This window comes from Lepisosteus oculatus, chromosome 4 (genome assembly GCF_040954835.1).
Source record: "Lepisosteus oculatus isolate fLepOcu1 chromosome 4, fLepOcu1.hap2, whole genome shotgun sequence".
NCBI classification, from domain to species: Eukaryota; Metazoa; Chordata; class Actinopteri; order Semionotiformes; family Lepisosteidae; genus Lepisosteus; species Lepisosteus oculatus.
In genome coordinates, this window is record NC_090699.1 from 30,526,010 (window position 1) to 30,540,509 (window position 14,500).

General features: G+C 42.9%; 1 protein-coding gene across 1 annotated transcript; it reads left to right on the top strand.

The window, feature by feature from the left end:
• Nucleotides 1-1,781: 1,781 nt before the first annotated feature.
• got1 (glutamic-oxaloacetic transaminase 1, soluble) lies at nucleotides 1,782-14,470 on the top strand. Its single transcript, XM_006630434.3, has 9 exons — nucleotides 1,782-2,089; nucleotides 4,697-4,878; nucleotides 5,188-5,311; nucleotides 7,983-8,095; nucleotides 8,285-8,389; nucleotides 9,126-9,276; nucleotides 10,076-10,241; nucleotides 10,553-10,695; nucleotides 11,862-14,470. Exons 1-9 carry the CDS (start codon nucleotides 1,981-1,983, stop codon nucleotides 11,999-12,001), a joined length of 1,233 nt encoding a protein of 410 aa, XP_006630497.1. The 5' UTR covers nucleotides 1,782-1,980; the 3' UTR covers nucleotides 12,002-14,470.
• Nucleotides 14,471-14,500: the final 30 nt, after the last annotated feature.

Genomic DNA, 14,500 nt, shown 5'->3' on the forward strand with positions numbered 1-14,500 from the left:
ATGGACAAAATGTTTTCGTTATCTTCAATGTCAAAATACGTCTTACTTGCCTACCAATAATTAATAACATTTCAGATTTGCAAGCAGTTCTAGGGCTAACACGTGAATTGCGATATATTACGTTTGGGTTTCGGGTTTAGGGGTACACATTATTTTTTAATAATATTGCAGAACGTTTTCTGGATGTATTTAAAAAATAGCGCAACAATTCTTTTGAGGTCTCAGAAAGACCTTGACCCTTGAAATAGACAGTGTGTAACTTACGTGGTCTCATGGGGAAATAAACGATTGGTAGGTGACTGCAACACGCCTCTCACACACCCACTCGTTATCGCTCTGTCCTACTGTCCAGCGCTTAAGGAGCAAACTCCAGTCGTACTAATGCCAACTAATGGTTCTAACAGCGATAAAAAAAAAATAACTTGCCACATCAGACCGTTAGGAGAAAACTGTATTATTACTGAGACAACTGGGTAAAGGATAATTCACAAGTAAACCTCACTTGTAAAAGTTCACTTAAATATTCTTTTGACCTTAGTGATATTTGTTTTCCTTGTAACAACTGAAATTATCTAGACGTGCGCTCTTCATTTTAGTTCTTCATACGAAGACATCAGAAAGTTTGAAAACTTGTTTGAAAAGCTTGTTTGGTTGTTATGCTAAATGACCCAGGATATCACCCAGAAAATTCTTAAAAGACTGCAGGGTATCGACTTGGACACAGATTGTTCAATACTCTAAACGCTGCATAAAAAGTACCTCCTGTCCTCAGTTTTAAGTGCACCTCCCTGTAGTTTGCACTTGTGTCCTCTTGACCGTGTTTAGTTTCAGTACAAGTCAAAAAGAACCCTACACATTAACTTCTGTATTCTGAATTTTGCAGTGTCGGGCACTGAGAAGACACCGTGTGGACAGGGCAGATGTCATAGCTAATGCAGGGAAACTCGTGGGTAATCACACCTCCGTTGCCCAGCCCTTGGAGGAAACCGGACACTGGTACCGTATGTGCTTTAAGGATATAAGAAAGGTCACACACAAGAGCAGCGCATTCAGCTCCAGGCTCCCACAGCCTTTTGTGTAAAGATCTGCCTCTTGTTCTTAGTTTTACACTTCCAAATAGTCTCCACGTGTGCCCTCTGAATGTACATATACATTTTTGTAGGTGTAATTTGATAACATTTTCATCGCAATTACGAAAACTGACTCTTCTTAAATCCGAAATTATCATCCCACGCCTCGGTTTAGGACAAACTGTCTTTTTCGATTACATCATCCAATGAATCAGCCCAGTCTTCTTAAATAACCAGGCCTTACGCAATATAACGAGCTGTACACAAAACGACATAAGTATTTGTATAATTCGTGTATCGCTAACAACAAAAAAACATAATTGTTATTATTACTTCTTAAGGTAGATTATTATTTACGTTACAATCTGTAACGATTCGCAGATTTTAAAAAGATACATTATTCTACATTACTGGCACAAAAGAGGTTTGTGCCAAACTGCGAGAAAAAAATCTGCTGTTCATGCAGTTCTTCTTTACACCATTTGCAGGACATAAAAATCTGCAGGGTGACCACTGATCCCTACGTAGAACTGACGACGATTTCTATTTAACGGCCAATAAGAGGGTATCTCACAGCTATCACCCGTTTTACTGCCTCACAAGTCCATTATTTCTGCAGTAACAGCAATCGCTTCTTAGCATCCTTTTATTGGTGTTTTTGTGGTTTGACTGGAGCAGTTATCGGTCATTCATCTGTGTACTACGGCACCCGGAAGAGGACATACAGCACCACGTGTCTGTATAACTCTGAGCGGGGATTGGCGGCGCAGCCGTCAGTTCCTGTTGGCTGTCCTCCTTCTCTCCTAGGGTGAAGGTGAAAAGCTGCTGTCTTCTCTCCTCCGCACCGGCACGACCTCCAGCTCGCAGGCACTCGCGTCTGTTTCCGTGACAGACACATTTCCCCCTCATCATGTCCTTGTTCGCCGAGGTGCCGCAAGCCGCTCCGGTGGCCGTGTTTAAGCTGACAGCGGATTTCAGGGAGGACAAACACCCCAGCAAGGTGAACCTGGGAGTTGGAGGTAAGGAGGAGCAAGGTTACACACTGTGGGAGTTACTAGGTTACCGAATGCCTTTCCAAGACCAGTTAACCGGGGTTATTAGAGGCTGTAGCAAACAACCTTTCACTTCTTCAACATTCACATTCCCCCTTCTCGTTCTCTACCCTCGCTTGTCCTTAATGCCGCCGGAAATATTGTTAGCAGCGGTCCCCCGTGCTGCGTCGGCATGTATTTGCAGAGTAACATCCGATTCCCGTAACTTTTAATACCGAGATCAAGCCACCCCACAGCGCGTCACACTCCCGATTTCACAGAAATGGAATTCAGTCAACAAACGTCCACACACCCGTCCGCAGGAGCCTTTTAATCGCTTCGGGAAGCGGCATAAATATCCAGTCCAGGAAAACCAAGACAGACGTTTCTCTTATTAATCATTATTATTTTTGTATTCCTTGGGTTAATGCCCTGGAACCTAAAAAAAAACCCGGAGGTGTTTACAGCTGTAGTGCTCGTGACACTGATACATTTTGTTTTTGAGAGTTGGGGGTGACTGTTTTAGGAAATGGGCACTTAACATCTCGAATCCGCGGCCGTAAATCAAAAGTGTGAAATGAGGCTCGAGGTCTGCAAATCCGTGGGCACGGCGGCGACTCGGTGCTGCTGAGGCCGGGCAGGCCACGGCGCTGAGTGTGAAGGTTGCGGGAGGACAGGGGACACTCGCTCGGCCTTCACAGCAGCTGTGCGCAGTTCCTGGCAGCGGTACAGACAAGCAGAGCCTTGGTGTCAGGAAAAGGTGAAGGACTTGGGGCTCTCCCGCCTCTCGGAGAGTGTCCGAATCCTAACATCTCATTAGTTGAGAAACGTGTGTCACGTCTTTGAAGGCACAGCTCTCATTACGACGATCGCAAGACTTTAAAAAAAAAAAAAGATAACACTTTGGTCTGTATTATGCATATGGTCTTTGCTTTAATGTTTTCCGCGTGATTGTGCAGCTTGGGTTTTTTAAACGTGCGTATACAGTACAGTGCATTTGTTTTAAACAGGCTCGTTTTTGTTATGGTTAGAAAAGCGAGCTGCGCTGTCCTCAGCTCGAAATGTAAACCGTTAATTAAAAGCTGCTCAGGCATTCTGCTCACAGTGTATCTGAATTACTTTCAGTCTGGTGGTTTTTATGACTGTAATGACACGCATGCTGCGCTCTTGAGAGGCCGGGTAGCAGCTGGGCTCTCGACTGACTGGCATTGCAGGATTAAGGATTACTACATTACATGAACTGGGAGAAAATTAAGGGTGGCACAACATGGTTTGTGTGGGTTGGCTCTTAAGCGCAGTGTGTCATGGAGGAATCGGTAGTCTAATGCGGGTGCAGTAGGGTTTTGTTTTACAGCATTGTGTGCTGCATAACCTTTCCGGTTCTGTTGTTTGTAATAACTTTTATATTCCCTTTCCTTTATTCACAACTCTCACCATCCTGGTAAATTCAAAAGCAACTGTTTGCGTCCCTGCCAGCTGCGGGGCGTTTTGCTGGAGCAATCCGAACACATTACCTTGCACACGGGTGTCCTGCCCACGATCTGAAGTTCGGTCTGAACACCTTCGATCCTTGCACTGCTGCCTAATGCCTACTTTGAGTTTCCTTGTTTCATATTCTTTCCTAATGGAAATAGTTCCACTAGTTTTATTCATGCATTTGTAGGTGTTTGGTATTTACAATGTATATTTCAATATGGACGCTTTTTTTCATCTTTTTTTTTAATTAAATTGTTCAAATAAAAAAGACCTCCCTTTTGCCATCTTTGAACTGCTAGAGCTGTACCCCACTAAATATCAATTTACTAATCTACTGTAAAACATTCTGTGCCTTGCAAACCGGTAATTCAAAAAGTTGTGTAATTTATCAGAGTGATTTTGTGCACCTGAACAAATGGGGGTTTGCCATAGCTAGGGGGATGAATACTAGGGCAATCAGCATCTTTGTTTCTGAATTTTCTTTGAATTGTTTGTTGATTTATTTAATTTTTTCGCACATAAAGGTTCTGTTTGAGCATTCCCATTATGATTAAATAAGTCACTTAAAGGGGGACTGCAACGCTATTTTTTATATTTCAAGGAGTGCATTTTAAACCACACGAGAAGCAAAATGTACACAGTAGCTTATAAAACCTCCAATTTGCATCACAAAATAGGTTAAATTTCCAGGTATGCACAGCAATATATTCTGTGATTCAGAACAAGAGAACAAAGCATCTGATGACGTGAAGTGGCCCTCTTACATTCTAAACAAGCAGATGAGAATACATTGCTGTCAACTTCAAGACGTTTTTTTCAATAAATGGAACTTGCTGGTTAACTCTGCAGATCTCATCGGAACACTTCAGTGCCGCACAACCTCGTACATCACATTAGTCATTACAGTGACTAGTGAGCAGGAAGGGCAGCTTCACTTCACAATTCACGGGACCTCTCTCTCTCGCCCAGTGGTGAGACAGGAGTTTTTCGATAACATGGAGCCTTGCAGGACTTTCACAAAGTTCAAAAGTTTTGAAATGTGTAAACTGTTTCTATACCGTCAGTGGGTTTATTTTGATAGGGGCGGCCGGTCTGGCTGATCTCCTCCCTCCCTTGCAGCCTACCGCACGGATGCCTGCCAGCCCTGGGTGCTACCGGTGGTGCGGAAGGTGGAGCAGCTGATTGCCAGTGACTCCAGCCTGAACCACGAGTACCTGCCCATCCTGGGGCTGCCCGAGTTCAGGGCCAGCTCCTCCAAGATCGCCCTGGGAGAGGACAGCCCGGCCGTCCAGGAGCACAGGGTACTGCTCCGCCCCGCTCCTCTCCGCTGGCCGCTCGCGGCTCGCGATAGAAGACGAGTCATCGCAGCAGCTGTTGGCTCGGCTCTTACCTCGGGTCAACTGTCTTTCTCTTTGCGAGGTTTTCCTGACGGGCCGTTTGATTCGAAAAAGATTTGAATCTTTTGCGAAGCGGTTTTGAGTTTGTTTCAGGTCCGCGATTCCTAGATTCAGAGATACCAGCTGATCTTGGCTCTTGAATTTCGTTCTCGTTGACGCGGAGACCATGGAGTGTCTTTAGCCGCGGTGCTTGAGCTCCTGTCTGTGCCGCAGGTGGGGGGCGTACAGTGTCTGGGAGGGACAGGAGCCCTGAAGATCGGGGCCGAGTTTCTGCGCCGCTGGTACAATGGCATCAATAACACCGCGACGCCCATTTACATCTCTTCACCATCCTGGGGTGAGTGTGCTCGTGCCGCAGGGTGACGCAGTTGACCTCGACACGCTAGATGTGCGTGTCGATGATTTTTTTTTTCTTCCCATTTCCTAGACGTTTTATTTAATTTTCTAGCTCTTAATGCATTTTCAGTTTTCCCAAATTCATTTTTACTGTTTCTTAAATACCTGTATAAGGGTAACATCCAGGAGTATACAGTAATTCCCTGCAAGTTTCTCCTAAATTGTTTTTGGTAGCAATAAAATCTCAGGCGTACTGTATGTTTAAATCAGACATTAAGTATAATATATCTATTGAAATTCTTGGCATTATTGCTTCAGTTTGAATCCAGATAGGGATTCCTGCGAGCTCAGAAAACCAGAACGTTCAGACGTAATGTCAAATCACCACAAATGTTTGTACTGAAGATGCAAAGAAGTTCACACCCGAGAAACGTTTTAATCCATAATGTTTCTTTAATATTTTCTAAATGGAAAAATCCTGCTCAGAAAGAGACTGGGAGATGGCACACCCCAGCGTACTCCAAGCATGGAAAAAATATTTCATTTCTTTATCCATTCCACATGCACATACTAACCTTCTGGTTCACAAGGATGAAAAATACATTTAGAATTGCATATTAAGTACTCCATTAACTATAACGAACAGGTGAGTGAGTGAATTAGTTACATATTTATCACATTGTAGTTCTTAGTACTGTAAATTCTGTTAAAAGCTTTGCAGGATTGTAGTGTATATGGTTTCAACTTTTACAAGCATGTGAGTATAATGCCTGGAAACTGTATTTTTTGCATTAAATAAAATGAAAATACTAATGCTTTTACTAGCATGTCTGAATTAAACATCTTAATAATTTCCTTACATGTGTATATGATATTTCCCAAATATCTTTTATAGTTGATTACTCAAGATGTCACTTCACTGATGGTACAGTTCCCTGTAAGTCACCTGTTAGAATTACCAGCCCAGTTAGAATTACAGCATTACAGTTATGTGACTGAAATAATTGTTTACTGCTTATAACTGCAGTTGCAGCTTTGTACACAAGGGCTCAGGCGGAACTAAAAGTATAAGATTCTAGGCCCTTCAGGAATTTAGTTTAAGACTTTTTGTCTAGACCTCGTAGACTGTCTAGACTAAACTACACATTTAAAATGTCTTTGACATGGAATTAGTGTGATGTGTCTTAATTCCCAGACAGTGCATACATGACTATTTAGTAGTTCAGGTGGGTAGCTGCGTCAGCATGCGTAGGCTTCAAAGGAACAAGTAATAGGTTTATTCCATGCTGAAATAAAGAAGAAAGAAAACACAACATTTCAGCTGTGGAGCCTTCTTCAGGTGTGAGCATGGAATAAACCCATTACTTGTTCCATGATTATTTAGGTTCAAGCAGGTGGCTGCGTCATCATGTGTAGGCCTCAAAGGAACAAGTAAAGGTTTATTCCTTTGCCGAAAAGGTTTCTTTTCTTCTCTTTTCAGCCTGGAATAAACCTTTACCTGTTCCATGACTAATTTAGCCAGCCTTTGTATATATGTGACCAGCCTTTTTGCCCCCTGTGCATTTCCACTGAATAACTCGTGATCGCAGAGAGCAGCCTGCTGCTTCACAAAACAGATTTGAGAAGCTTCTCTTTTGAATGGTGGGTGTTTGGTCATTTAGCTCTTTTGAATTGCCACAAGAGGCTTGCCTGTGTGATAACTAATGCAACCTTTTGCTGATATCAGGGTTACTAGCTTGTAGCCCGATCTTGTTAGATCTTAAAAGCTAACCAGGGACGGGTCTGGTCCAGGCGTCTGCAGCTCCAGTCCTGGAGATCTGCGTTGTCATGTTGTTCCAGCTAATGAACAACAAGCTCTGAATGGCTTAAATGGATCAGTCTCAATTAGGAGATGTTGGCATGCTTGCCAGATCTCTGCTTGTTGACCTGTGAGCACTGTCTGAAACACTGAAACACTGTGGAGCCCCAATCCTGGATTGCAGACCCTGGGCTGGATCAGAACTGGGATGGGAGAGCTCCAAGAAAATCCAGTTTGCTGCTGTTAGTGGTGTTGGTGGATCACTAGTTGGTTCCATGGTAGCTATTCACACCTTTTCTCTAAAAGCAATAAAATATGCTTAGAATCAAAATATCCTTTTGAAAAGGATTAAAATGAAAACATTGTTCTCTTGATATGCAGGGCATATTTGTTCCTTTCTGATTTGTTTTTTCTTGGTTTACACAAAGCTTAACGTTCAATAGACTAAATCACTGGACTGTTTCTGGAAATATGTGTAAAAAAGGTGATACATTTCAGTTGAAAGTGCAGCAAGTCACGGTGAATTCAATTTTTATTAATACCGTATTCTTCAGTTCACTAGTTTATGTAGCTTGTGTGGGCATTAGCCTTCAGAAGAATGAGGCTAGAGTGGAAATTGCGCTCTCGTTAAGAGTGAACTTTGTGCTGTTTATGGGTTTTAACACTGTAGACGCTGCACTCCTCTCCGGTATCCTAAACCTCTTCAGTCTGCAGTGTTCAAACTTGTGCGTCTGCTTCAGTCCCCAAGGGTGATGGCTTCTATTTAATGAAATAAGGAAGCATCCAAGGTCAAATGTACAACGTGGACAGTTAACTGTAGTGTCAGTACCCCACATGTGCATTAATCATCTTTTCTACACCTCCTTCTCCCTAGAGAATCACAACGCTGTCTTCATAGATGCTGGGTTCAGCGATATCCGTGCCTATCGGTACTGGGATGCGGAGAAGCGTGGATTGGCATTGCCTGGATTCCTGGAAGACCTGGAGGTAAGATTCAGAGAGGACTGGTGCAAGTCCAAGCCTGAACTCGTTTTAGTGAGTTCCTTCATTCCCTTCATGAAGGCTTCAGCGCTTTTTCTGCAGTTCTTGAAGTATTCGTTTTCCGAGTTGTTATGAGGGATTGTTATGGCAGCATTGAGATTGTAACTTTTTCTCCTTGCATATTTCTAAATGTAGAATGCCCCTGAGTCTTCGATCTTCGTGCTGCATGCCTGTGCCCACAACCCCACAGGCACCGACCCGACCCCAGATGAGTGGAAGCAGATTGCGGATGTCATGAAGGTGAGGTCTGAGGCCGTGGAGGGGAGGCCCCACTGGAGGGGCCGAGGTTGGCTGGGTTTGATTCCCGACTCCGTGGCTTCATGTGACAAATTTAATACATTTCTGCTCTGTTGCGTCTTAATTTGATGGAAACCTAATGCTGATTTTGTATGGTCTCTGATGTGAGTTGTGAAACGTTCCTAGCAGAAGCAAGACATTTCTTGCATTGTAGAAATCTGACTCTGGCCTGGGGTCGTTATTCCAGACCTTGCTTGAGTGTACTTTAAACAGACACCTGCTGTATGTGACCTGTCAGAAATAACTAAAAGGTGGAGATAACGTTATCAGAAATTGCTACTTTGAGATGTGTTTAACTTTTTTTCTACTACAGTTCCAGTCGGTAAGTAATGGTCACTCATAAACCCCCATTCACGGTAATAATGTAGGGTGACCATAGCTGTACTTGGGCTATAAAGCTCTCTGTAATATTGCTAGAATTTGGGGGACTGTGGGAGGGAAACACCTTGAGTGTGATGTCTCAGTGTCTACTGGAAAATTACCTTTTCATCGCAGATTAATCCTCATCTCAAACGTTCACTGTAGTGCACTGAGGCTTGTTGCATGTCTGTGACAATCCACTCCTATTTAAATAGATTGGATCTCAGCGTCTCATGAACATTTTGGCTCTGCGGGTGTTTTTAAGCTGTTTTCTGGATCTAACAGTCTCCACATGTCATTCTCCTGTCCATCTCTTCAGAGGAGGAAGCTCTTTGCGTTCTTCGACTCGGCCTACCAGGGCTTCGCCTCAGGGAATCTGGAAAAGGATGCTTGGGCAGTCCGCTACTTTGTTTCCCAAGGCTTTGAGATCTTCTGTGCCCAGTCTTTTTCCAAAAACTTTGGCCTTTACAGTAAGCTATTTCTCTTTTTTTTAAAAAAAAGTTGGGATCATTTAAGTATTTTGAGTATTCTGCAATTCAGAATTGCTTGTTGTGAACCAGGATGATTTAACTGTTGGGGCCTTTATACCTCATTGAGAGGGTGAGGGCAATGCGTGCTTTTCCTCTGGACAGCAAGTGTGTGTTGCATTCCACCACTGCAGTTCATGCCTTCAGTTTATCAGTGCCCTTTCACGAGGGTAAGCATCAAGAGCAGGACTGAAGCGACTCTCTCAGTTCAGTCACATGGCACGTCCCAGTGAGGCAGTTCTGCGCACGCTGCTGTGTGTGGGATCCCAGGTGCTGTTGGCCGATGACGGCCCAGACCTGAACTGGTCATGTAGGGATTACAGGGCCTCGTGTACTACGAATGGGCAGTTTCGCTGGTCAAGCTTCATTTACCTTTTTATTTAAGATCTTGCATTTATGTACAGTTTTACTGGAAAGTGAGGGTGGAATAAATCAACACTTTTTAAAACTTTTTTTTCAGGCACACAATCTGTTGTGAAATTTATTTTAACAGTGTAATATGTTGTGACTCTGAGACGATTGGCGTGTATAATTTACCCTGTTGTTTACAGTTGTTTACAGTTATCTCTTCTTTTTAGGAATGTTTGGATGTTTTGTAGATTTTAGGAAAAGGTTTAGTAAACTTAATCTTGAGTTTAATCATTGTTTTTATTCAAATCTGTTCTAGATTTAACAATGCTGATGGCTCATTTAACAGAATTGTTTTTTAAATCAAGGTCATTTGTGATTTTTCTCTCCTCAGACGAGAGAGTGGGCAACCTCACAGTTGTGGCCAAGGATTCGGACAGTCTGACCCGGGTCCTTTCGCAAATGGAGAAGATAGTCCGTACTACCTGGTCCAACCCCCCTTCACAGGGAGCCCGCATTGTCTCGCTCACACTCAACACCCCCGAACTCTTTGCCGAATGGTACGGCCTTGGTCTGGGTCATTAATCTGCCGTGGGAGGTGGAGCATGCTGTCTGTTTCATTGGGCACTATTGCACAAAGTGATGGCTTGTTTAATTATATACCCATTAGATCATGAACTTTCCTGCCCCCACAAAGTTTTTGTCTGCTATTGTTCTGTCATACAGAAACCTAAAACTGCATTTAATACTCCTGATTATTACCTGTAAAATTGCAGAAGTAGCAGTCTTTAGAGCTCAACCTCTTGCATGTCCATACATATTCTCCTGCTGCAACGTATGTGACGTAACTCACTGCTCTCCTGTGGTGCAGGAAGGACAATGTGAAGACCATGGCGGACAGGGTGCTGTTGATGAGGGCTCAGCTGAAGGCCAAGCTGCTGGCCCTGGGCACCCCTGGAACCTGGGACCACATTACCCAGCAGATCGGCATGTTCAGCTTCACAGGCCTCAACCGTAAGTTACACAGTGCCCTGCCGTGCCTTGTCTCGACCCCGCGGCGCCGCGAGCACTCTGGCATGGGGTAGAGTGGCAGTACAGGTGGCTTATAAGGTCGGGTGGCTCAGACCTCTGTATTGTGGAAAAGCATGCGCGACACAGAGCAGTGAAGATGTGTATACAATGGGGAACAATACCTAAGGGGACACCATGCATTCTAAAGTACAGTCATGTCCATTTGAGAAGATTCTGCTATATAAATACTTGTTTTAATGGGAGAAAAATAGGAGGAGGGGCAGGTGCAAAAAATAATTATACCATCCAGAAAAAAAATACACTAAATCAAAGAATATACATAAAATAATAATACAATATATAGTACATAAAATTAATGAAAGATTAGTTATATGTTTTGCTCTCTAGTGCACTTTTACTGTACAGCACGTTCTATACAGATCTTGGTCACCCATAATTGGAATAAAGAAGGCAGAAAATATTAAAAAGCCCAAAGTAATCCAGCAAACCTCACAACTTCCATTTGTGAACATACAGGCGATTCCCGCCGAGCAGCTATGTGCTACCACGCTGCACACGCAGCTCCCTTTCCTGTCCTTGAGGTGCTAGTTCACACTATACTTCACACAATATCAGTAATATTCCCTGATTTAATAGTTGCGCTATATCCCATTCGTGCAATGTGGATGCGCGTCATTGGAGAAACGACTGTATGAAATCACTTGTAAGTCTACTGGCATTCTGTCAGTGAAATCAGCTGTCATTGCTTATGAGAACGAACTCCTCATACTCCCACTTCTTTGTTTCAGATTTAGTTTGTGGTGTGCACAGGTTATATGGCAATCTTGATCAGATATGCATCTTAATTTCACAGTCATCCTATACCTCTTATTCTTTTCCTCCATGCATTGAATCACTAAACCTGATTACCGTCTGGACTCTGAACCACTGAAACTTTTAAATTGCTTTCACATGTGTCACAGTTCCAAAACGGCTGTTCCTCTGCTCTGAGGGAATTTTCCTTCCTACCTCGGTGCAGAGTGGATGGATTGATTGGTAACGGATTCCTTCAGACTCGTCTTTCGTGACCGCGAGGGAGGCCCTCGCCCGCCGCCTGCTCTTCCTTTTCCTCTAATCCTCCCCTCTCCTCCCCCCCCCTCCTTCTGCAGCCAAGCAAGTGGAGTACCTGATTAAGGAGAAGCACGTCTACCTGATGGCCAGCGGCCGCATCAACATGTGTGGCCTGACCACCAAGAACCTGGACTACGTGGCGGAGTCCATCCATGAAGCCATCACCAAGATTCAGTAGGACCTGGCTGGGGACCAGCCACTCCTAGCACTTCCGATATCCGGAGCGGGAATCCACTGGGAGTGCTGCGCTAGCCGGCGGCAGGCTCCTCCGCCTCTGCAGCATCACCTGGCTGAGCTGGCGTTTGCCAGCAGATACATTTCGCAAATAACTACCCACAAGTGCATGAGGTTGTGGTTTCAGATGTGTACTGTAGCTCCTCCACACTTTCTCCTTCACCTTCTTTCAGCTTAGCTGTGCAGTTTTTGTAGGTCTGTGTACTGTAATTCACTGCTTTTTAAAGGTCATAAAGTGAGCACTTGGATGTAGCTTTCAGCTACTATTGATCTACATGGAGATCCAGATGTCAATCACAGTTGCATAGAGAGAGCGCACTATATTGTTGGCTTTTGCAGACTGAGAAAATACACCCTCGTTTTCAGCTTGAATCTTGATGTTCCAAATCAGGTGTTTTTAATAGAAATTGCTTCACAGAATGGCCATAACTCAGTAGGTGTGTTTCAATATTTTGAAGTATAATTACTTGCAACATTACTTCCAGGTCACGGTGTTGTTAAAAGCTGCTTCATTGACTATAACTGTGCAGTTGTATTTTCTTATTTAAATGAAGAATAAGCTAGATGATTTTTTTGAATGAATGTCTGAACTCAGGACTATCACAATTAAGTGGGGGAAAAAACAGGACAAACATCTTTTCAGAACACTTTTTGAACCCAAAAAATCCACATGCTAGGACACAGTTGGTCATATCTTGTATAATTAACAAACATAATGTAAAGATGGGATCCCTGATCCTTTTGGGCTGGTTTTTGTCAGTGTGTTTTCAGTCTAGCTGTGTTTTGTAACCACCTGGATCAGCTCATTGATGGACCCATTTAACACTTCCTCCCAGTGCTCCAGGCACTCGTACTTTAAAACAGTGGTTCACAAGCTTGGTTCTGGTTTGTGCTTTAGCCAAGTCCATAATCCCATTCATTTCAGCTTTCTACTTGACACACTTTTTAGTAACTTTGTTTTCAGCTTTTAAATGGTCAAATGGAAGGCATTTCTGTTTCTTAACTGTCCTTCAGCGGGCGTGCTATCTGAAGTGTAACCAACTCAAATCCTGCAGAAGGAGAAATGCTTGTTGTGGGAGAATTGTCTCATTACCACCTGTTCAACGATGGATCAGCAAGTGAAAGCTATGTAATCGGACATGGGTAGGCAGTTCTGTATTGGAGCCACAGTGGCAATTTGTTCCAGAGCTTATCCAGGCAAGAATAAGGCAGAGATAACATTCTGTATTCTGAAGTTGCTGGAAACTGTAGCCTCAGGGAATCTGAGTTTTTCACACTCAAGGCTGACCAAGGAAGCAAGTTAAATGAATGTCTTAATTCATCTGCTTACTTGCAAAGTTATCAAACAACAGTGGCCATTTAGAGCTCAGCTGGACTGAATACCAGCCCCCATGAGCAGGGCTGACAACAAGACTGCTTACAGGAGCCATAGAAAACCCACAGGCACACTGGGATCGAGAGACTTCAGAAGCAGTGTCTCGCATCTCAGTTCTTTTATACATTTTGGCATAGTTTTTTGAATGCACATTTTATTGTCAAAATGGACCTAAATGCTAAATATAAGAAGTGCGAAACAGTGTAAATGCACATTTCCTTCTTAGGTCTGAAAGGGTTGACAGGCAACTAATTGATCTGCACTTTTGCTTCTAAGTAAAACCTCTTACATTTTATAATATAACAATACTAAATTATTTGTAAGCCCTTGTGCTAGCATCAAAATCTTTAAACAATACTTAAGTTCTTCATACAAATCAAAGTAAACAATTTTATGATGGCCTACTTACCAAAGTTATAAAGAGAAGTTAAATGCTGGAGTAAAATCTTTTCCTTTTTAAAGAACATATTGTAAGAAATTTTGAAATATTTACATTTTACTGGATCTGAGGACCATCACTATTTGAGTTGTATACAAGTGTAATGCTCGTGATGACTCGGTAACCTTGAAACAAAGCACACTCAAAGCTTGTGTCTCTCAGGGTGTATTTTGTCTTTCTGTAACCAGCTTTTTCTGAAACGGGTGCAATACGGTAGAATAAGGCTTCTTTTCAGGGTGAGGTGATGGTGACAGTGGGGGATATGGTTGTGAAGCCACTGATTACTTTGCTAATGTCCTCATTCTTTTATAAGTGCTTCGACTCTTTACGCACAACAGATTTCTGCTTCTCTTAACCAGAAAATCCTGTAGCGTATTTGATTAATATCGCATAATGTCTTTTATTAGCACAGTGAAAGAAGTGGCATCTCCTGGTCTAATGTAACCCTTCGTTGTGATATACTTGTGAGGTAGAAATATTCTAGGCTTATTTCCCAAGTATCTATGAATATACAGTAATGGGTATACAAACTTACAGTATATGTGCACCCTAACCACATGCCCTTTAAAAGCATACAAATAAATTCTAACTATGGACTACGCTTGTTTTGCACTTTTTGTAATTGGTTT